The sequence below is a fragment of the Panthera onca genome, chromosome E3 (genome assembly GCF_046562875.1).
Source record: "Panthera onca isolate mPanOnc1 chromosome E3, mPanOnc1 haplotype 2, whole genome shotgun sequence".
Taxonomy (NCBI): Eukaryota; Metazoa; Chordata; class Mammalia; order Carnivora; family Felidae; genus Panthera; species Panthera onca.
This window is the reverse complement of record NC_138354.1, coordinates 6,840,467-6,862,802: the sequence shown is the minus strand read 5'-3', so window position 1 is coordinate 6,862,802 and position 22,336 is coordinate 6,840,467. Positions and strand designations below refer to the sequence as shown.

General features: G+C 41.5%; 2 protein-coding genes across 3 annotated transcripts in view; one reads left to right on the top strand and one right to left on the bottom strand.

Moving 5' to 3' along the window:
• LOC132674742 (cytochrome P450 3A12) overlaps positions 1 to 14,565 on the bottom strand; it is a 93,159-nt gene extending 78,594 nt beyond the window's left edge. Inside the window, exons 1-6 of one of the 2 annotated variants that reach the window (XM_078439843.1) lie at positions 14,368 to 14,565; positions 12,396 to 12,489; positions 10,398 to 10,450; positions 7,758 to 7,857; positions 1,502 to 1,615; positions 1,129 to 1,217 (exon numbers count right to left, since the gene is read on the bottom strand). In XM_078439843.1, the coding sequence (XP_078295969.1) occupies positions 1,129 to 1,217; positions 1,502 to 1,615; positions 7,758 to 7,857; positions 10,398 to 10,450; positions 12,396 to 12,489; positions 14,368 to 14,438 (521 nt within the window). In that variant the 5' untranslated portion in view covers positions 14,439 to 14,565. The remainder of the gene's footprint in view (positions 1 to 1,128; positions 1,218 to 1,501; positions 1,616 to 7,757; positions 7,858 to 10,397; positions 10,451 to 12,395; positions 12,490 to 14,367) is intronic. The other variant, XM_078439842.2, reaches the window with a different exon arrangement.
• TRIM4 (tripartite motif containing 4) overlaps positions 1 to 22,336 on the top strand; it is a 423,353-nt gene that overhangs the window by 232,493 nt on the left and 168,524 nt on the right. The window lies entirely within an intron of this gene.

The window sequence follows — 22,336 nt, the reverse complement described above, 5'->3', positions numbered from 1 at the left end:
TATGGCAAGTCAGACACACCTCTTAGCTCCATGAGCTCAGTCATGAGCTCCGACCCAGAGTCAGGCAAATTACAGTAGTGTGTTTCGAGCATGGACAATAGAAGCCAGATTAGCACTGTGTCTGGGCAGAGTAAATGGTGGAATATTAACCCTTCCTAGGGGAGTCAAGAAGGGTGAAACTGATCTGGACCTTCTCTCACCACAGTATCTATGCTCAGAGCTGATTCTTCTTCAGCACATTACAGAACAACACCACAATCTGTGCTGCCAGGAATGTCATCCCTTCTTCTCTACACCCCTGCTAAGGCTCCTGAAAGACCCTCTCTCCCTCAACTCCAGTGATCAGAGCTTTCCCTGAGGACACACTCATATCTGGAAAATATAAGAACTAAGAATGTTCCTGGTCAAAAAATATATACCAGATCACTCCAATATTGATTTATGGGATGTCATAGATAAGTGATCATATTCCACTAGTTTTCCTAGGGCAGTGCCAGTGTACATCTGGTCATCCTGCATAATTTAAAAATATCACAGTTTAGGCAAAAAAAAAAAAAAAAAAAAAAAAAAAAAAAATATATATATATATATATATATATATATATTACCCTAACATGTGCAGGGCCTTCTCTCCTTTGTTATTGAAGGAAGGACAAGTGGTCATAAAGTTAATATTTAATGTTTTGCTAATATCCTCAACAAAATCAGGAAGGGCTTTAAGTTGTTCTAAGTTCCACATGATAACTTCCCTGTCCCACCCACTGCCCACCAATATGTACAAAGTGCCTTCTCCTCCCACCATTCCATACTCTCTACATACAATGATTCATCAAATTATGTTTCTTCTTTTCAAACAATGTTATTTTTGTCTTCCAGAATATCCAAGGGGACAATCAAGCAGATAACTTAATCCCGCCTCACATACACAAAAGAAGACCCTCTCTCTCCTGACCTCCCTGCCTTTTGAGGGGTGCTACCTCTTCTTGGGTGGCCCACTGGACTTGTAGCACCACATGCCTACTTCTGTTTGTTCGCTGGACTAACTCAACAGTGGGAGTTTGGCTCTGTGTCAGCAGCTGGAAAGTGTCATGACAGAGCCAGAAGCCCAGCAGGTGCAGCTCTACTTACTCTTTCAAGGTGACAGGCTTGCCTTTCTCTGCCTCCTTCCTCAGGTTCCTCACCAACACATCTCCATACTGGCCAACGATGGGGAACATCTACACACAAATACAATACTGCCTGAAGTTAAATCAGAAAATCAAGTCCTAGAATGATATGGCTTTCACAAACATGGAACAATGTTTTTTGTCGTGTTTTTTAAGCAGTCATTTTTTTAAATAACATATCTTATTATGTCTCTTCTAGGACATGAAAATAAAATACCCCTTTTAAAAAGCCCAAATTCAGCAGACTACCCCTAAGAGATGGACTATGGTCTTAGTTTCTATCTGTGCCCAGGTGCATTCCTTAACTTCCTAATTGAAAGTCCTCCCTTTCTTACCTCCTTGAGTTTTCCACTGGTGAAGGTTGGAGACAGCACTGTTCGTATTCTCTTCCATTGTTCATCTTCAGACAGAGAGATGGCACTTTTCATAAATCCCACTGGACCAAGACTCTAGCGTCAAAGCAAAAGACATTTTGCCTTATATAAGTTTTGAAGGTCTCTCAAGGGATGTGGAAAATTTGTTAAGTGGGCAGAAATTATTCAACAAATATTTACTGCCTATCTAATTAGTAGCAGGCCCTATGCCAGATGCTCAATAAATATTTATCCCAAATGCCTAGCTTCCTGCAAGGCTCAAGGAGACGTCCAGCCACCTGATATGCTTTCCAGACTTCTTTCCAATCTTCTATTCCAATCTTCTTTTTGAAGTAAATGCAGTTGGGGAAATCTGGTAGGGAAACTACTCCTCCAGGGGCATACACAAGATTAACACTAGTGCTTCTCCTAAACTGTGCAGAGTAGAAATGGATTGGTAGAGATAGCCAGAGAGCCCTGGCAAACTGTATGCTGTCTCAGACCAGTTCTGTCTTCACATATATCTGTAGCAGGAGCAACTCAAAAACAGATGTCTTGATATGGTGATTTAAAAAAAAAAAACAGTATAGTTAACACTAAAAATATTAGGAATCTGGGGTGTCTGAGTGGCTCAGTCAGTTAAGCATCTGACTCTTGATTTTGGTCCAGGTCATGATCTCACAGTTTGTGGGATCAAGTGCCATGTCAGGATACTTGCTGTCAGCACAGAGTCTGCTTGAGATTCTCTCTCCATCTCTCTGCCCCTCCCCCACGCTCGCTCAAGCTCTCTCACTTTCTCTCTCTCTCTCTTTCTCAAAATAAGTAAATAAACTTAAAAAAAAGATTAGGAATCTATCTGATATTCTGAAGAAATAATGCAGGTACATGGAAAACTATTCCCCCTGTATTTCCCTAAAGGGACAGAAGGAAAAAGAGTGAGAGAATTCTATTTCTCAGTAGGGACTGGTCTATCAAGCCAAACAGCTCAAATCTTTCTTCCATCTTCCAAAACTATATTTTGTTTTAATATAGATATCTCCAATACCCAGTCACATTTAAAACTCACAAACTAGGGACAGAGGAAATCTTCCTCAACTTAATAAAGAGCATCTAAAAAACCCCACAGCTAACATCACCTCAATGATGTTAGACTGATATGACATCACCAAGATGATGGAATGGGTCATGCCAGCCTCTGTCACCCCACAAAGAACAAGAATTAGACAGCTATCCACAAACAAAAATAGGCCTAAGAGCTTTGGAGTCCATTTAAGAAGCTTCAACCTCACCATAGAGCAAAACTCCTGAGAATAACTGCACAGGAAGAGTAGGGAGAATAGCTTCATTCTGCCTACATCATCCCAGGCCCCAGGCCAGCACTGCTCAGCACCAGGAAGACACTCCTCAGACTGAGAGGGGCCCCTGCTGGGTAGGGAACAGAAGGGTAAGGGATCACTGGCGCCAGTCTTTCAGGGCATGGCACAAGAGACCCACTTTGGTTTCAAACTTCCCGGAGACTGACACAGCTGACACATCTAGAGACAGTTAGGAACAAAAAAGGGCAGGACTACCAGTATCAGCTAAGTGGCATGAATAAGCATGGTTCTCTGTGTCCTGCTCTGCAGAAGACCCTGCAAACCTTAGCTGCTAAGGAACAAGCAGCTGGCACAGCACTGTGCACCTTCAAAAGATTTTGCTTCTGAGAGTCCTACAGGTTTTCACATTGGTATGTTCCAGCTCCCTGAGTCCTGCTCTGCCCCATCTTCCCTCACTTGAGTTGCCTCAGCCAGTGTCACCACCAACACCCTGAGCCTGGAATCTGCACCAGCAGCCAGCCCTGGCCTCTGTGACTGGGCATATGTACAAAGCAGCCCAGGCCCCAGCTGTTTCTCAGGTGTCTGAGCCAGGCCTGACTCCTGTCACTGGAATGCACTACCACTTGAGACCAGAGCTAAACCCTGAAGCTGTAAAACTACACAGCCTGTGTGAACTCCAGTCATGAGCCCTGACTGCTGTGCATGAACAAGTAGCTAGCCCCTGAAGCCACCTGAGTGCCCAAAGACAGCCCAGGCACTCAAAGCTACCTCTGTACCCACAGTTGGCCATGGTCCCCACCAGTGGTCCCAGCCCAGTTTTGAGCATGTGCCTGCTCTCAGCTTCCATAGATGAGCATATGCATAGCTCCAATTCTGGCCAACATTCTGCTTGCTCCAATCTCCTGGCACTGGATCTGGTGGTGCTACTGAAGACCCCAACAGCTGTGCAGCCACAAAGAACCCTCCACTGCTCTTGCTGCCAATGACATGCAGTGGCTAACATGGCCACCAGTTGCCTAATCAACTATGCCCTCCTGGATTAGTTTAAATTATCCAGTCAGAGCAGGGTAAAAAAAAAAAAAAAAGAAGAAGAAGATAAGAAAATAACTGGAGAAAAAAAAGCCTACAGGACTTATAGGACACCATCAAGTGAAACAATATTCACATATGGAAGACTCAGTGGTAGAAGGAAAAAGTGGGAAGAATGCTTACTTAAACAATGGCTAGGGGCGCCTGGATTGCTCGGTCGGTTGAGCATCCAACTTCTCTCAGGTCATGGTCTCGCAGTTCGTGGGTTCAAGCCCTGCGTTGGGCTCTGTGCTGACAGCTCAGAGTCTAGAGCCTCCTTTAGATTCTGTGTCTCACTCTCTCTGCCCCTTCCCTGCTCGTGCTGTCTCTCTCTGTCTCTCAAAAATGAATAAATGTTAAAGAAACAATGGCTGAAAACTTCCCAAACCCGGGGAAATATATGGAGATCTTAAGACATGAAGCATAAAAGTCCCCTATAAGATTGAATCCAAAATAGACTTCACCAAGGCACATTATAATAAAACTGTCAGAAATTAAAAACTAAAAAAATCTTGAAAGAATCAGGAGAAACGGAGCTCATCACATACAAGGGGACATCCATGAGGCTATCAGCTGATTCCTCAGCAGAAATCTTGAGAGCCAGAAGTTAGTGGGTGATTTATTCAAAGTGTTGAAAAAAGATACCAACCAAGAATACTTACCCAGAAAAGAAGACCTTCTGAAGAGAGAGAATTTGGGGTGCCTGGGTGGATCTGTTGGTTAAGTGTCTTGATTTTGGCTCAGGTCACAATCTCACGATTAGTGCGATCGAGCCTAGCATCAGGCTTTGCACTGTTAGCATGGAGCCTGCTTCAGATTCTCTCTCTACCCCTCTCTGCCCCTCTCCTGCTTACTCTCTCTCTCTCAAAATAAATTAAAATAAACTTAAAAAAAAGAAATGAGAGATAAGGATATTTCCAGAGAATCAAAAGTGGAAAGAATTCATCACCACTAAATCTGCATTATAAGAAAGACTAAAGGGAGTTCTTCAAGCTGAAAAAAAAAGGACACTTACTAGTAACATGAAATCACATGAAAGTCTAAAACCTCACTGGTAAATGTAAATATATAGTCAAATTCAGAACACAGTGATATTGTACTGGTGATAGCCAAATCACTTATAACTCTAGTGAAAGGTTAAAAGACAAATAATTAAAATAATAATTTGTTAATTTGTTAAATACACAATATAAAAATATGTAAATTGTGACATCAAAAACATAAAATTGGTGGTGGAGGAGTAAAAACATTGAGTTTTTAATGTGAACAAAGTTCAGTTCATATTAGCTTAAAATAGACTGCTGTATCTATAAGATGTTTTATGTAGGCCTCCTAGAGTAGATGTTTTTTGTAAGCAAAAACCTAGAGTAGATACAGAAAAGATAAAGAGGAAAAATAGAAGCATACCACTAGTAAAAAAAAAAGCAACATAAAATCACAAAGGAAGACAGGAGAAAGGAACAATGATCTATGAAACATCTGGACTGCTGAAATGACAACAGTAAATCCTAACCTATCAATAATTACTTTAAGTAAAAAAAAAAATTACTTTAAGTGTAAATGGACAGATGAATGGATAAAGAAAATGGAATACTACTTAGCCTTAAAAAGGAAGGAAATCCTGCCATTTCCAACAGGATGGATGAATCTGGACAGCATGGGCAAGATACTAAAGGAACAAAACTAGACACAGAAGGACAGGTATCTCATGATCCCACTTATAAGTGGAATTTAGAAAAATAAAGTCAAGCTCAGTATAGTGGGTAGGTGATAATTATCAGAGGCTGGGTCAGAGGGCAAGGGACAGATACTAATCAAACAATGTAAACTTTTGGTTATAAGATGACTAAGTTCTAGAGACTGAATATACTGCATGGTGATTATAATTATTAACATTGTACTGTATACCTGAAATTTGCTTAAAAAAAATACATCTTACATGTTCTTAACACACACACAAAATAACTCTGGGTGGTGATGGTTACATTAATTCACTTGTCATACTCATTTCATAATAATACATAAATCAAAACATCACAAACATATACAGTTTCATTGTAAATATATCTGAATTTTTAGGTGGCAAAAGACTGAATATTTCCTCCTAACATCAGGAACAAGGCAAAAATGTTCACTCTCACCACTCTTATTCAACATTGTAGTAGAAATCCTAGCTAATGCAATAAGACAAAACGAAATAAAAGGCATACAGATTGGAAAAATAAACATCAGAGTGTCCTTATTTCAAGTGACATAATTGTCAATGTAGAAAATATTGAGGAATATAAAAAAAAGAGCCCTCAAGGTACCTGGGTAGTTCAGTTGGTTAAGTGTCCAGATCTGGATTTTGGCTCAGGTCATGATCTCACAGTTCATGAACTGGAGCCCCACATTGGGCTCTGGGCTGAGATTGCAGAGCCTGCTTGGGATTCTCTCTATCTCTCTCAAAATAAATAAACTTTAGGAAAAAAAGACCACTGCATCAAATAAATGAACTAAGCTAGGTTGCAGGAAACAAAATCAACACAAAAACCAATCACATTTCTATATAATAACAAGAATATGTCAAAACCCATTAAAAACACAACAACAATTATAAACACTCAAAGAAGGCAAAATACTTTAGGTGCACATTTAACAAAACGTGTATGAGATCTCTATGCAGAGGGCAAAATGTTGGTGAAAAGAATAAGAGAAAACCTAAATAAACACATACTGTGTTCATACATTGAGAGACATGACGAGGTAAAGATACAGATTTTCCACAAATTGATTGATAGGATTAAATCATGTCTTACAAAGCCTTGGAAAATATTATATAAACATAGATAAGCTGGTTATAAATTTGTACTGTAAGGCAAAGGCACTGGAATAACTAACACAATTCTAACAAAAATAAAATGGGAGGAATCACTGGACATATGTTTAGAGGTACTATATGGCTACAGTAATCAAGATAGCCTGGCACCGGTGCAGGGATAGATACAAGGATCAAAGAACAGAACTGGGAATGAGAAACACACACACACACACACACACACACACACACACACACACACACACACAGAGGCACCACTGAATTTTGATATTGGTACAAAAGCAATTCAGTGGAGGAAGTACAGCCTTTTCACACTGGTGCTGGAGCCATTAGACATTCATGGGCCAAAAACAAAGATCTTTGACCTAAATTTCACACCTCACAATTAACACTAAAATTAACACAAAACAGATCACAGACTTAAATGTAAAACACAAAACTATACAAAACTATATACTTATATGTAAAACATAAAACTAAATACTTGGAGAAAATCTTTGCAACTTAGGGCTAGGTGAAGAGTTTTCAAACTTGATGCCAAAGTCATAACCCATAAAAGGAAAAAACGAATAAACTGGCCTTATGAAAATAAAAAATAATGTTTGCTCTGCTGAAGACCCTGATACAATGAATAGACAAGCTACACACCGTGCCTACAAAAGAATAGTAAGAGGGAGATTTTTGGTGATGGAACAGCTCTGTAACGTGATTGTGGTGGTAGATACACTAATCTACAAGTAAGATAAATGTTCAGACAGCAACACACACACACACACACACACACACACACACACACACACACACAAATGGGTAAACATAAAACTGCTGGAATCTGAATAAGCTCTGTGGCTAGAACCAATGACAAATTCTGCTTTGATACTGTCCTATATAGTTAAGCAAGATATTATCTTAGAGAAAACAGCTTGAAGGCCACATGACATGACACCTCCTGGGACAATTTCCAGTAAATCCATTATTATTTTGAAATAAAAGCTTTATAAATAACTATGTAAATTTAAAATAAATCCATGCCTACCCGCCGGTTTGTGAAGACAGAATAGCATTCTTTCACTAGTACTGTTTTGATCATGTCCGGATCTGTGATCGCCAACACTGGCTGCCGCCCATCATAAAACCTATGTCGGGAAAACAGAGCTGATTAAATTTAACGTGCCAGTTTCTGCAGTGGCAGCCACTCTTGGAAGTCCAGACTTTTAACCTGATGTTACCTAATCCATTCCACAGTCAGAAATAACATTAGAACCTTTATTAAGTCCATGTGTTTACATGGGTATTTCTGGGACTATTCTCTATAATTTTTTGTATGGTAAAAATATTTCAAATATTTTAGAAGTACTTCAAACATTTCAAATATTTTATATATATTATCAAAGAAGAAGTTAGGTTAGTAAATAACTGGGGGCAAGTAAATTATCTAAGAACGAAAAAATAATGAAGGAGAATCCACCCACTCAGTCACTAATAATTATAATTTTGAAGATATATCAATACATGAAATGAACACATGAAATGACACAATATTAGATGAAAATTGTAGACACAATGATCACAAATATGTAAGATATGTCTGCAAATGAAGAGACTTGGAATGCTCAAAAAGGGATGGCAAAATTATGAATTACTTCTTTGCTCTATTTTCTAAAATATGCTTCCTAGTTACATTTTAAAGGAAATATTATTTAAATATTAAAGAGAAATCCTTGGTAGCATTAACTCAGAAAAATTTGAAACAAAAAAACAAAGAGGATAAAGAAACACAAGCAACATGTAAATTCATTTTAGATATATTTTCCTTTATTACTTATATTTATATTTATAGGTGGGTCCCAAGTGTGAATCCCTTGGGCTCCATATAGGTGACAACCCTTAGTAGCAGGGCAAGTCCACTGTGACACATGTATCACACAAAGCTGACTCCTTATATGTGATCCATCCCAATTAACCCTGACCTCCTGACTGTCCATATGACCCATTAATGGGAACCAGCCACTGGCATGAGGTTTAGATTACACTTAATTACAGCATTCTCTGGCATCGTGTTTTCTACTACAAATCATTTGCATTTGTTAGAACAAAATGGAAGATTTTCCATAAGTCCCCTATTCTTCCTTTGATGTCACAGAGGAACTTCAAATGCTTTGTGATCAGATATAAAAATGGAGGAGAACCACTGCACTAAATGCTCCCCATCTGCAAAAAGTATTCTAAAACTCAGAAGGTTTCAGTGCAAATCAAGTATATTTAGTGTTGAAGCAGTGATAGTAGTTACTGAAGTGGCACTTTTTTTTTTTTTTTTTTTTAATTTTTTTTTTTCAACGTTTTTTATTTATTTTTGGGACAGAGAGAGACAGAGCATGAACGGGGGAGGGGCAGAGAGAGAGGGAGACACAGAATCGGAAACAGGCTCCAGGCTCTGAGCCATCAGCCCAGAGCCTGACGCGGGGCTCGAACTCACAGACCGCGAGATCGTGACCTGGCTGAAGTCGGACGCTTAACCGACTGCGCCACCCAGGCGCCCCTGAAGTGGCACTTAGGTCAGCTCTCCCATCAACCTGATCATCTTTCTTGGGTGATTCCTACATCTTTGTTAAAACAAGACAAGCGTGGACAAGGGACAGTGGTTTGGAGTTACCCTCTCTTTTCATGATCTCACTTCTACTACCAGTTAAATTCGGATTCTTGCACCCCACCCCACATCCTCCAAATTCTGTGTTAATGGAGGATGGAAACCAAGAATATGCATTTTTAGCAAGCCCTCCTAGGTGGTCCTTATCCATAGCCAAGCATGAGAACCATTTACTGACTCTAGCCAGAGCTGACCAGTACTGAATGTAGGAGGGACACTGGAGATAAACCAGTGGCAATCCAGAGATCTGTGTTCTCTCTATTCCTTCATGTTGCTTATGGGCCACACCAACTCAGCAGAGCCCTATGGATTCTGAGGACTTGACCAGAGAAGATAAAGAGGTACAACACTGGCTGTGAGCAGCCCAGCACCACACTATACCTCTCACACTGCTTCAGCAAACCTCTAGCCAACCTCATTGGGAGCATCCACTGCAAGCCGCCGAGGCCATACTACAAAATCCCAAGTCCATCAGCCCACCAGGGAAACACTGTGCTCTGGAAATTTCCTACAACTCTTCCAGTCTATAGAATTGGAAAAAGAAATACTTGACTATAGTTCTATTGGAAAGTCTTGGCTTAGTACTAAAATGCAAAACAAAACAAACTACACACTTGCAGACAGAGTAAGAAAAGAGCTGAGCAGAAATGGTTTTCCATTCTGTTTACAAAAGCCCTTCTATCAAAAGCACATATTAATCCTTGAGGAGGGCACCTTTTGGGATGAGCACTGGGTGTTGTATGGAAACCAATTTGACAGTAAATTTCATATATTAAAAAATAAAAAATAAAAAAAATAAAAAAAAAAAAAGCACATATTAATCCAAAATATAAAGGATACCCTGCAGCTCTCCAGACCCGATTCATATTTGGACTTGTCCACCTTGTCACACATGCAATCCTGGGAAGGGGAGGTTTCAGGAGTTTTAATTAGAGGGCTTCATCCCAAGGGGCTCTCGACTGAGACTGTCTACACTGTGAGGGCCTCATCATAACAAGCCTATCCACTGGAAGTTTCCAGATTACTCACCCCCACATTCTTCCATACGTTCTAAAACATTTCTCATCAAATTCACAAAAACCCTGCAAGGAGAAACAAAACATATTAAAACAAATTAAATATACTGAGCCCTACCTCTAAAGGACACAAAAACAACTCAGATCGCATGAAATGTGGCTTACTACCTCTCATTGGCAGATAGAGGGAAGCTCTTATTCACAGGCATCTTATGGGAAAGGAGAAAACAGCAGATATGAAATGGAGAAGTTCAAGTCTCTCTTGAGTTGTCTGCTAGTACTGTAGATACTGAACATCTTAGCCCATCTATGAAGACCCTGTAACCTGTCTTTCTGACATGTTTGGCTTGTGCATGGGTGTCTCTAAATGTCATAACCATCTGAATTATTACCTTCAGGGACATGTGAGGAAATGGAAGCTGAGGGAAGGTCAGCATGGCCCCTTGTTCATTGATCTCATGAGTCTTACTAGATTTCCAGAAGATTTAGGAAATTAAGACACCTGTGCCCTCTTTCAGTCTAGCAGATCTACATGAAGTCTAACACGTGTTTGTTGAGTGAGAAAGTGAGAGATGAATGGAGGAATGACAAAGTGGACTCACTTCCAGTTCTCACACAGAAAAGAGGGGACGGTGCCACCAATCCACAAAAGATGGTGCAAATTAAAACACTTGCTCTGAGTTTTCACTTATGTCACTTCGAAATCAGGAAACAACAAAACTTCCTGTCTCTATGTTTCAGCAGTAATTTTGATGTTTTAACTATGCAAAACAGGGTCCAAAATGTGGGTTCATGTACTAAGGAGTTGATCTGGGAAAAGTGGAAAGGAGATTATTGCTTTTTCAGAGAGGAAAAAGGCCAGGAAGTTCTTAACGATAACTGGGCACTGAAGGCCAGGAGAAGTGGAATCTGAGGAACAAGCCTCAGGTCTGTGGGAAAGGAACTCTGAGGCAGAGAGCAGTGTGTAATATAGACTCTGCCTACTTGTCTTCTGGACATGAGCTTCTACCTTCTGTTCAGGAGCCAGGCCTGGGATGAGGCATCAGAGCTGGATTAACCATATGGCTCCTCAACATTCAGTCTGTGTGTCTGCTAGTACATTCCATTCAGTTACTTTAAATCTTTAATAGTTTTGTCAAAACAACTCTTTTCTAGTGATTTTGTATGAGTGGTTCTACCTTTGTGTGAAAAATAAAACACCCACACCCACACCCACACCCACCCCCACACACACACACACACACACACACACACACACACGCAATTCATTTGGAGGTTAAAATCTGAAGTCAATAGACAAGCAACGTCTTGCCTCAGTTAGACCCCCTCCCTGCTCAGACTCACCCATAGGGTATCTCCTTTGAAGGAAGAGAAGTAAAACAGAAAGTTCTGGTTCAACTACTCAAATCCCAAAAGCTGTCACCATTAGCAAATGATAGGTTAGAGTCATTAAAATAACTGCAGGGGGTTGGCAATTCTTAGGAGAATTCAAGTATGTGCAAACTCCCCAAAGGTGAATCTGGAGCTGCCCATAAACTGAAGTTCCAGAGCCATCCAGGAAAACCAAAAGGCTACTCAGAGCTCATGCTATGAACAGGAAAGTCTGACTCTAGCATACAGAGCCTAATGAGTCGCCACCAGGGAACCCCTTGACACTTTTCAACTAATAACAAGTACAATTATGCCTTCATGGGAACCTGCACCTGCCAAAGAACTCTTCACGATGCTCCAAGTTGGAACAGCAAGTCCTGTGCTGCATCAGCCAGAGATCTGGACTGCCAGCGCAGGGGAAACCTGAGGCTCCTAAGAACAGACAAGAGAGAGCCCTGGGGTGCACCTGGCCATATGCTGGGTGGAGACTATGACACCATTTCTGGAAAGTCTGAAACCTAAGAACTTCCTGCTGAAACCTAAGAACTTCCTGCTGAGGAGTATTTTTAATATGGAACTAAGCTGGAATTTGCAACCATAAGAAGCAAAAGAGGGAGCTGGGAGCTCAAACAACACCCACCTGACGGTACCCCAGAGCAGTTCCCAAAAAAGGCAGAGGTTTTGGCCCAGGAATTCCCAGCTTCTTAAAAAGTCCATGTGTGTGGGTCCCATATCTATAAAGTTAAAGAGAAAGCCTGGTCACAGGGATGGTGGAAGAGGTGCAGGGACTGGCCCATCACTGATGCAGAACCAGAACAGGTAAGAGAGGAGGTAACACGTAGGGAAGAAATAATAACGTCAATTTCAATGGCAATTGTTACATTCATTCATCATCTCCTTTCCCTTCTCCACTGTAGACCCCAAACAGTAATAATAATGATGATGATTAGCTAAGAGCAGCTGAAAATTTAACAGTCCCAATCCTAGACTGAACACTTGAAAAATGTTTCCATACTTGAGATCTCCTGAAAAGTTCATGCTGAATTCTTCCAGGAAATTCATTCATGCCTATTTAGTAAATGACTCTTCCATGATTTTAGAGATTATCATTCTAGGAAGGAAGAGAAAAAATTTTTTCTGCTCCAATGATGAGAGTTTGCTTAATTATATCCACTCAGTAACAGAGGGTTACTGAGAGTCTATATCAAAATGTTCTTAACAGTTTGCTCAGAGACCTTTCTTCTTTTCCTTCCTTGTAGTCCCTGTTGCTATTTGGGGTCTGGGGTCCTTTTTTGTTTTGTGTTTTTCTTTTTGAGAGAGAGAGAAAGCATGAGCAAGGAAGAGAGGGAGAGAAAGAGAGAGAATCTTACACTCGGTACAGAGCCCAATGCAGGACTCTATCCCATGACCATGGGATCATGACCTGAGCGCAAATCATAGTTGGACACTCAACCAGTGGAGCCACTCAGGGGCCCCTGGGGTCTGATCCTACTTGAATCTATCTTTATAGAGGCCTGGAGCAACCAGTGTTCTTATTTCTGTACAATTAAAACTGTATCCCAGCCTCAACTGGCCTCATAGAAAAGTGGGATGCTTTCAGCTCCACGTAAGTCTCTGTTGTCAGACATTCTGGTTCTCTTGAGCTGCAGAGAAGGGGGACTGAAGTTGGAAACTAAGTCCTTTCCCAACCTGTTCCAGGATACTGGGAAACCCACCACTGAAAGGAATTCCTCTGCTAATGACTTTGATTTTCCTCCTGTACTGTAACATAGAGGGAAAAAACATATTTAATACCCAAATTTGCTTTCAGGGCTATGTCTTTGCAGCCTGCTGGCAGATTTCATATTGAGGGAGGAAGAAATCTCTATACTGATGCTAAACTTCCCAGACACTAGAAGGAAAACCTGAAATGAATAAAATTTCAAGATTTCTGCCAAGTCTCTTCAGCTCTAAAGGTACTCATTTAGGGTAAGGAGTTCTGCATATTACAAGGTCGGGGAGTGGCCAGGAGAGGGGCACAGAAAAGAGGGAAGAGTCCACTCTGAAGAGGAAGGTGAGGCATGTCCAGCCCCCCTGGAAGTCTGGGTGCACTTGTGTACACGATGCTTGGTGGTAAGAGGGAGGGGAGCAGGAGCCACGTGAGAGACACAGGCCCAATCCTTTTACATGTGTCCTTAGCAGACACAGAGCAGGAAGGTGAATATAATGAGACAAGACCCAAGTCAGTCCTCTGCCTCCAGAATCCCCAGATCTTGAGATGGGGATGAGAACCCTGAGCACAGGGGCCTATTGATTTTAATCTGTCTCTGGTGAATTCTGCTTGATGGGTCTAGGTCCCAACAGGGGCTGAATCAGAAGATCATCGCCAGGAGCAAATAATATCTCTCAGCCCTCCTAACTACAGAAATTGGAGTTGGGGCATGGGGGTACTCCTTCCGCAGATCTGAGGGACATCAATAATAACCCCTTATGTGTTTCTAGCTTGTTTGAAGCACCCAACACTTCAGGAACTTCCTTTTGTTAACTCTTCATCCACAGAACAGACAAGAAAAAGGGGTAGAGGTTGCTGATTAGCAAGGTTCCAGAGGCGATGAGCCTGAACAGTTACTCACAGATAGAGAAGCACCAAGCTGGTAGCCAGGAGAAGCCAGGTTTCTGTGGAAAAGCTTGGGATCAGGTCCATGGCCACTTTCCCTCTGTGAATCTCCTCTACTCTCTTTCAGCAGTGTGAGCCAGTCTTTGCTGGCCTGTGCGTGTGGAGCTTTCCTTCCCACCAGCAGTGATTCAGTGAGGCTGGAATGTATATACTGAAGAGGGGGTGGGACTGGAGCCCCAGCTGGTATAACAGCTACCTGTGCTCCACCTGAAGGTGCCTCCCCACCCACGAAGTGTTGGCAAAGCGTCATGGACACTCCCAGTTTGACCTTTGAGTTCATATTCTGCGAGAAATCAATAAACAACTCAGTGTTATCAGTAAACTCAAAGGTTTGAGAAACTCAGGTAAAGTCACTGTTCTTAAGTCTCTAACCTGTCCTTGTCCTCATGGCTGCCTGCACTCCAAAATACTTGAAATCCTTCAAACAACCTGGGTCTACTCATGTTTACTCATGTAGTTTCCTCTGCCTAGAAATGTCCCTGTGTATCCTAGAAGGATCTTACTCCTCCTCAAATCCAGCTGCGACAGAAGCCCCTATTTTGGGGTTTTTCCTCACCAATCTCCTTGAACAGATATAACCACTTCCTTCTCTGGGAAATTTCTGTCTTATGAGCCCAAGTTCTTTTCTTGTTCTCTGTCCTCTCCACCCCTCTCATTGGTCTCCACCCCTATTTGCCTTACAGATAGAAAGTTTCTCACAGGCACAGTCAAAATAGTCATAAAAATTATGTCCTTAGTCTCCAACAAAGCGCTATATGCTCAGGGGGCATTCAGAAAGGTTGATGGAGTTGAGTTGGTAGAGGTTAAATTACTGGGCTTCCAGTATATCCTTTCTGGGAGGATCATTAGTGACCATGCTAGATACCTAATGGGAGAAATCGATAACAGGGCATCTAGAAATTACACTGGCTCATTAACATCAATCTGACCCATGTTCTTTGTCTGCGTGTCCTGAGAAACCATGGATTGACTGCGTGGCATACCTCTGGATTCTCTGAGACAATGGAGCCCTACAAAAAGGTAATTAAGAAAGAAGTGGCTCCAAGCTGGAATACCAACACAGGACAGACATGGGGAGCTGGAAGATGATCCTCAGGAAAAGTAGAAGAGAAAGTCCCAGGAATTCTGAAATATTTCTTCCCCCTTTTGGTGCCTTCACTGGGCATCATTCCAAAGGGTCATGCTATTATCTCCAGTTTGCATTCATAGATACTGAGACTCAGTGACTGCAATTAGCTTCCCAACAGTTATTGATCACAAGAATATATTGTAAATAAGCGAACATAGAGACTGAAAAGTCTTCTGCACTCTACCGTACTGATAATCAACGTTTGCCCTTCCCTAATAAGGGTCACTACGGGAAATAATGAGACCCACAACAAATTGGTTATAATTCTGTTCCTAATCCATGGAGACCCATGGAAAGCACCTGCCTTCTCTGTCTTCCAGGTCACAGGACTCTGCCTCATCTCAATAGGAAAAACAGATGCTAGTCAAGATGGTACTAAGAATATTGTTGGGTGGGATGTCCCTTTCTATGTTCCCCAGCAGAGAGGTACATAGAATATGTGCAAACAAGGAAAGATTCATGTCATCTGCTAATTCTAGATGCTTGATAAAACTTAATGCTCTTGATGCCTGATAAAGCTAATAAACACAAAGCCTTACCTAACACAAAGTTCCACCTAAACACAAAGCTTTTTTTATTTTACTTGGAAACCAGACCTCTGTGGGAACTAATAGTCTTTGATCTGCCTCAAAAACCCATGCTCAGCTATGATGGGTTCAGTCATGTGTATGGTCCAGATACACTCAGTACCACATCACTATGTCAAGGCTGTGTCTTTGGGACTATTTCTGGGAATGGGGAAAACAGAAAAATACACATTCCAAGGACAGAGGAGAGGGTGAGTAGCCTCCAATTGCCTGGGTCCAGCTCATGGGTCATCTATCAGTTGCTCCCAATAGTTGATCTCCTAACTGGCCTGACCCTTGGCCAGCAAACTTAATACACTGTGACCAAGTTGGATTTGACCCTGAAACTCAAGGGTGGCTAATAGAGAAAAATAGAAATATCAGTTTCCACATTAACAAATTAAATAAGAAAAGTCTTATCATCAAAATAGTTTTAGAAAAAGTATTTGATAATACTCAATTCCCATTTATAATATAAAAAAAGTTTTAAAGTACTAACAGGGAACTTTCTTTTTTTTTTTTTTTTTTTATTTTTGGGACAGAGAGAGACAGAGCATGAACGGGGGAGGGGCAGAGAGAGAGGGAGACACAGAATCGGAAACAGGCTCCAGGCTCCGAGCCATCAGCCCAGAGCCCGACGCGGGGCTCGAACTCACGGACCGCGAGATCGTGACCTGGCTGAAGTCGGACGCTTAACCGACTGCGCCACCCAGGCGCCCCACAGGGAACTTTCTTAACATGATTAAAGTATCTCCCAAAAAACCTACAGAAAATATCACTCTTCATAGTATAAAAGCACTTTCTTCTTATACCACTTTAATGTTTTACTTTATGCACATACAGCCTTTTCAAAAATAGTAACTGTTTTTAAATAAAGAAAATCTCATCAATTAACTTTTTGCTGCAAATGGGAAAAACATCAGTACTTGTTTTTGTCAAGAACCCAGACTGGGGATCCCATGGTAAACAGTTCAAAAATTACTGAAAAAATTAAATATTTTTTCTGCCTTGTAAAACTTCCTGAACTGACTAGCAATGGGCAGAGGGGAAAGGAGAGGACCAGAGGAGAGGGCCAATCCTTTGGCCAAGATCATCTAGGTTTACAAGCTGGAGTTCTTGATCTTTCGTTAGAACACAGGCTTCTCTGATAATCAAATGAAAGTAATGACGTATCTCCCTAGAAAATAAACACTCATCAAACATTTTTGCCTGTTGTTCCAAGGAATTCCAAAAGATACATGAGTAGCTGCCAAGCTCACTGATTTTTTCCAGACACCCTGCCTCACCAAGTGCACCCTACTCTTGAGCTCCAGCCAATTTTGGTTGGTCATGTGGTTATTCTCAGGGCCATGGAGACCTCTCTATCAGTCTGAATCAGTCTTCACTCTACCTAGTGCTATGACACACCATGGGGGCAAAGTGTGAACAAGACTATTACAAAGGGCACTTACGCAAAGGCCCTAGGTGGGGTACTCCACTGTAGTCAGACACTTCCAAAAGAAGGCATCAGGAGCTTGGGGAAGGCAGAGACAAGTGGGATGTGGGGCAGGGGTGGGAGTAGGGGGTGGGCAGGAAGGGAGTGGGTTCCCAGAGGAGGTGGCACATGTTGTACCAGGGACAGATAAGTATTTGGTCAGAGAAAGAAAAGAGAGGGCATTTCAGGCTTTTATAATGGCCAGCTTACCATCATTATCATTGCTGAGTATGTTTGTCATTTCTTGGTTGCAAGGTACAGTGTCTAAATCAAGCTGACTTTTATGGCTGCTAATAAGGAATTAATCACACCACAGCCCCAGGTAAGCATTCTTTGCTTTCAGGGCCAGGGCTAAGTCCTACTCTGGTCAGCAGGGGGCTGGAGACTGGGCAGGACCTCAGGAAAAAGCCACTGGGCTTGGCAGGTACCACAGTGACCTTTCTTACACTTGTTAGGGTAATTTCTTGGTTTCAAAACATTTGTTGAAGTAGAAGTCATATAATGTAAAATTAACCATTTTAAAGTGAACAATTCAGTGTCACTAGTACTGCTTAAGGGAAAAACCACAAGCCCAAGATGGAGTCATTTATGCTAGGCCAAGACACCAAACCAGGGCTTAATATGTATCTTTTTTTTTTTTTTTTTTTTTTTTAATTTTTTTTCAACGTTTTTTATCTTATTTTTGGGACAGAGAGAGACAGAGCATGAACGGGGGAGGGGCAGAGAGAGAGGGAGACACAGAATCGGAAACAGGCTCCAGGCTCCAAGCCATCAGCCCAGAGCCTGACGCGGGGCTCGAACTCACGGACCGCGAGATCGTGACCTGGCTGAAGTCGGACGCTTAACCGACTGCGCCACCCAGGCGCCCCGGGCTTAATATGTATCTTAACTGCAATTTCAACCTCTCCAAGCAACGTTGTCTTAACCAGTCAGTCAGGAATCTTCTGGTCAGCACCAGTGAGGTAATCTGTCACATGGGCCCCTCTAGAATCCCCAGAGGAAGATGAGATAATCTACCTAATAAGACCCTGCCCTTTCCCCTAGGTTGGATGACCTTGCTGAAACAAACTTTTCTTTTGCTAATAACTTCCTTGCCCACCTCCTGCCTATAAAAATCTTCCATGTTGTACAACTCCTCAAAGAATCTCTCTACTTGCTAGATAGGATGTTGCCTGAAGATTCATGAATTGCTTAATAAAGCCAATGAGATTTTCAAATTTACTCAGTTGAATTTCATTTTTTTAACAGTACATTCACAATGCTGTACAACAACTACCTCTATCTAGTTCTGAAAGCATTTCAATTACTCCAAAATAAAATCCTGTGCCCATTAAGCAGATTCTCCCACTTTCTCCTTTCCTCACCCCTGGCAACCATGGATCTACATTCTGTCTTTACGGATTTGCCCACACTAAAGGTTTCATACAAATGGAGTCATGTAATATGTGGCCCCTATTAACTTAAATTTAAAGATCTAATTGGCTTTATTCAACAATTCACAAATCAGCAGCATCCCATTTAATAAACAGAAGTAAACTTCCAGGAGCTATATGAAATGGAAGGATTTTTCAGACAGAAGGATGTGGGACAGGAAGTTAAGAGTGTGTTATTTTAGGGGCGCCTGGGTGGCTCAGTCAATTGAGCTTCCAACTTTGGCTCAGGTCATGATCTCACAATTCGTGGGTTCAAGACCCACATCAGGCTTTGTGCTGACAGCTCAGAACCTGGAGCCTGCTTCGGATTCTGTGTCTCCCTCTCTCTCTGCCCCTTCCCCGCTTGTGCACTCACTCTCTCTTGCTCTCTCTCTCTCAAAAATAAACATTAAAAAAATAGTGTATTATTTTAGGCAAAGTTACCTTCCCTTAAGGGAAGGCAGGAGGTTTTATCAGGCAGATGGCCTCACCAGTGCTGATCAGGAAATTCCAGACCGACTGGTGTAAAATTCCACTCCTGGGAGAGGCAGAAACTACAATTGGATTTGGTATTAAGTCTTGGTGGGGTTTAACATGAGTGACTCCATTGGGTCCTGTTTCTTTTGAGCACTTCTTTTACTGAGGACAATGTTTTCGAGACTCCTTCCTGCTCAGGCACGTATCAGTACTTCATCCCTTTCATGGCTGAATAACATCCTATGATATATACTGCCAACCTAAAAATAACAAGTCACAGTGAAAGGCAAACCAGAGTTTATTTGAGATAAGATAACTGCAATTTAGGGAGAGCAGATTCAGGTAGAAACCCAAACATAGTCCCACTTTAGGATGAAAGCAAGGGGGCTTTATGAGAAAAGAGAAGGGGTCAATTTTATGAGTTGAAGGGGAAAAAAAGTTTTCTAGGGGGTTTTACAAGCTAGGCTACTTTGAGTTATATATTGACTGACTGATGGTTTTATCTTCAGAAAGTTCATAACTATCAGTCTTGCAATCCCTTTGACTTCTTAAGCAATTGCTTAAAACAACTGGCATTTTATCACAATCCAGACTTCAAGCTGTACTACAAAGCTGTAGTCATCAAGACAGTATGGTACTACCACAAGAACAGACACTCAGATCAATGGTACAGAATAGAGAACCCAGAAATGGACCCACAAACATATGGCCAAGTCATCTCTGACAAAGCAGGAAAGAATATCCAATGGAATAAAGACAGTCTCTTCAGTAAGTGGTGCTAGGAAAACTGGAGAGCAACATGAAGAAGAATGAACCTGGACCACTTTCTTACATCATACACAATAATAAATTCAAAATGGGTGAAAGACCTAAATGTAAGACAGGATGCCATCAAAATCCTCCAGGAGAAAGCAGGCAAAAACCTCTTTGACCTTGGCCACAGCCACTTCTTACTCAACACATCTTCAGAGGCAAGGGAAACAAAAGCAAAAATGAACTACTGGGACCTCATCAAAATAAAAACCTTCTGCACAGTGAAGGAAACAATCAGCAAAACTAAAAGCAACTGACAGAATGGGAGAAGATATTTGCAAATGACATATCAGATAAAGGGTTAGTATCCAAAATCTATAAAGAACTTATCAAACTCAACACCCAAAAAACAAATAATCCAGTGAAGAAATGGGCAAAAGACACGAATAGACACTTCTCCAAAGAAGACATCCAGATGGCCAACCGACACATGAAAAAATGCTCCACATCACTCATCATCAGGGAAATACAAATCAAAACCACAATGAGATACCACTTTACACCTGTCAGGATGGCTAACATTAACAACTCAGGCAACAACAGATGCTGAGGAGGATGCAGAGAAAGAGGATCTCTTTTGCATTGTTGGTGGGAATGCAAGCTGGTGCAGCTACTCTGGAAAACAGTATGGGGGTTCCTCAAAAAACTAAAAATAGAACTACCCTACGACCCAGCAACTGCACTAGTAGGCATTTATCCACGGAATACAGGTGTGCTGTTTCGAAGGGACACATGCACCCCCATGTTTATAGCAGCACTGTCAACAATAGCCAAAGTATGGAAAGAGCCCAAATGTCCATCAGCGGATGAATGGGTAAAGAAAATGTGGTCTATATATACAAAGGAGTATTACTTGGCAATCAAAAAGAATGAAATCTTGCCATTTGCAACTACGTGAATGGAACTGGAGGGTATTATGCTAAGTGAAATTAGTCAGAGAAAGACAAAAACCATATGACTTTACTCATATGAGGACTTTAAGAGACAAAACAGATGAACATAAGTGCAGGGAAACAAAAATAACATAAAAACAGGGAGGGGGACAAAACAGAAGAGACTCATAAATATGGAGAACAAACTGAGGGTCACTGGAAGGATTGTGGGGAGGGGATCAGCTAAATGGGTAAGGGGCATTAAGGAATCTACTCCTGAAATCATTGTTGCACTATATGCTAACTAATTTGGATGTAAATCTTAAAAAATAAAAAAATAAAATTAAAAAAAAACCTGCCATTTTTCCTGGTCCAGAGGTTTTGGCCCAGTTCAAACTATGCTGGTTAGGCAGTTTCTCTGCAGTGCCTGCTTCAGCTCCATTTTCAAATGACTCATCATGTCAATTTCTCACCATATATACCACAATTTGTTTACCTATTTGAAACCAGGAAACTAACAGGACCCCATGAAAAACTGCTTTTTGGCTCCTTTTCCTGCTTCTGTTCCTGCTAGGATCTAGACCCCATCTTACATATGCCTGCCTTATAGAACAGATAATGTCCTCCTTGTAAAGGTCATGAAGTTAATGATTTCCTTGGAGTCTTCCAGCACAACAGATAATATCTAAGGAGTGACTGGGTGGGGTTATCATAAATGTTTTCCAAGACCACTGACTCACCAAAAATCCTGGCTCCAGGGTATCAGTGAGTTATGGAGGACACCCGTCTTTGTTCCTGGATTACTAAGAAGACTCCAGCATCGGACCACCATACTCAATAAAACCCCAGACCCCAAGCAAAGAGGAGCCTCACTCTTCTTTCCTTTCTGAGTCTCTAGGCCACTCTGTCTGTAACTATACTCTATGTCTTTTATAAACTCTGCTCTCACTTCCTCTTGGCTTGAAGTTTGATTTCCATCCTGAGCAAAGCCAAGGACCCTCTTGGCTGGTCCTGTGCAGAAACCACCGAGCCAACCAGCCTGCATCACATTCATCCATTAATTTCCATTGTTTCCACCTTTTGGCTCTTGTGAATAGTGCTGCTATGAACATACAGGTAGATATGTTTCTTTGAGAAACTTGTCAATTTTCTTAGGTTTTTAACTAGGAGTAGAATTGGTGG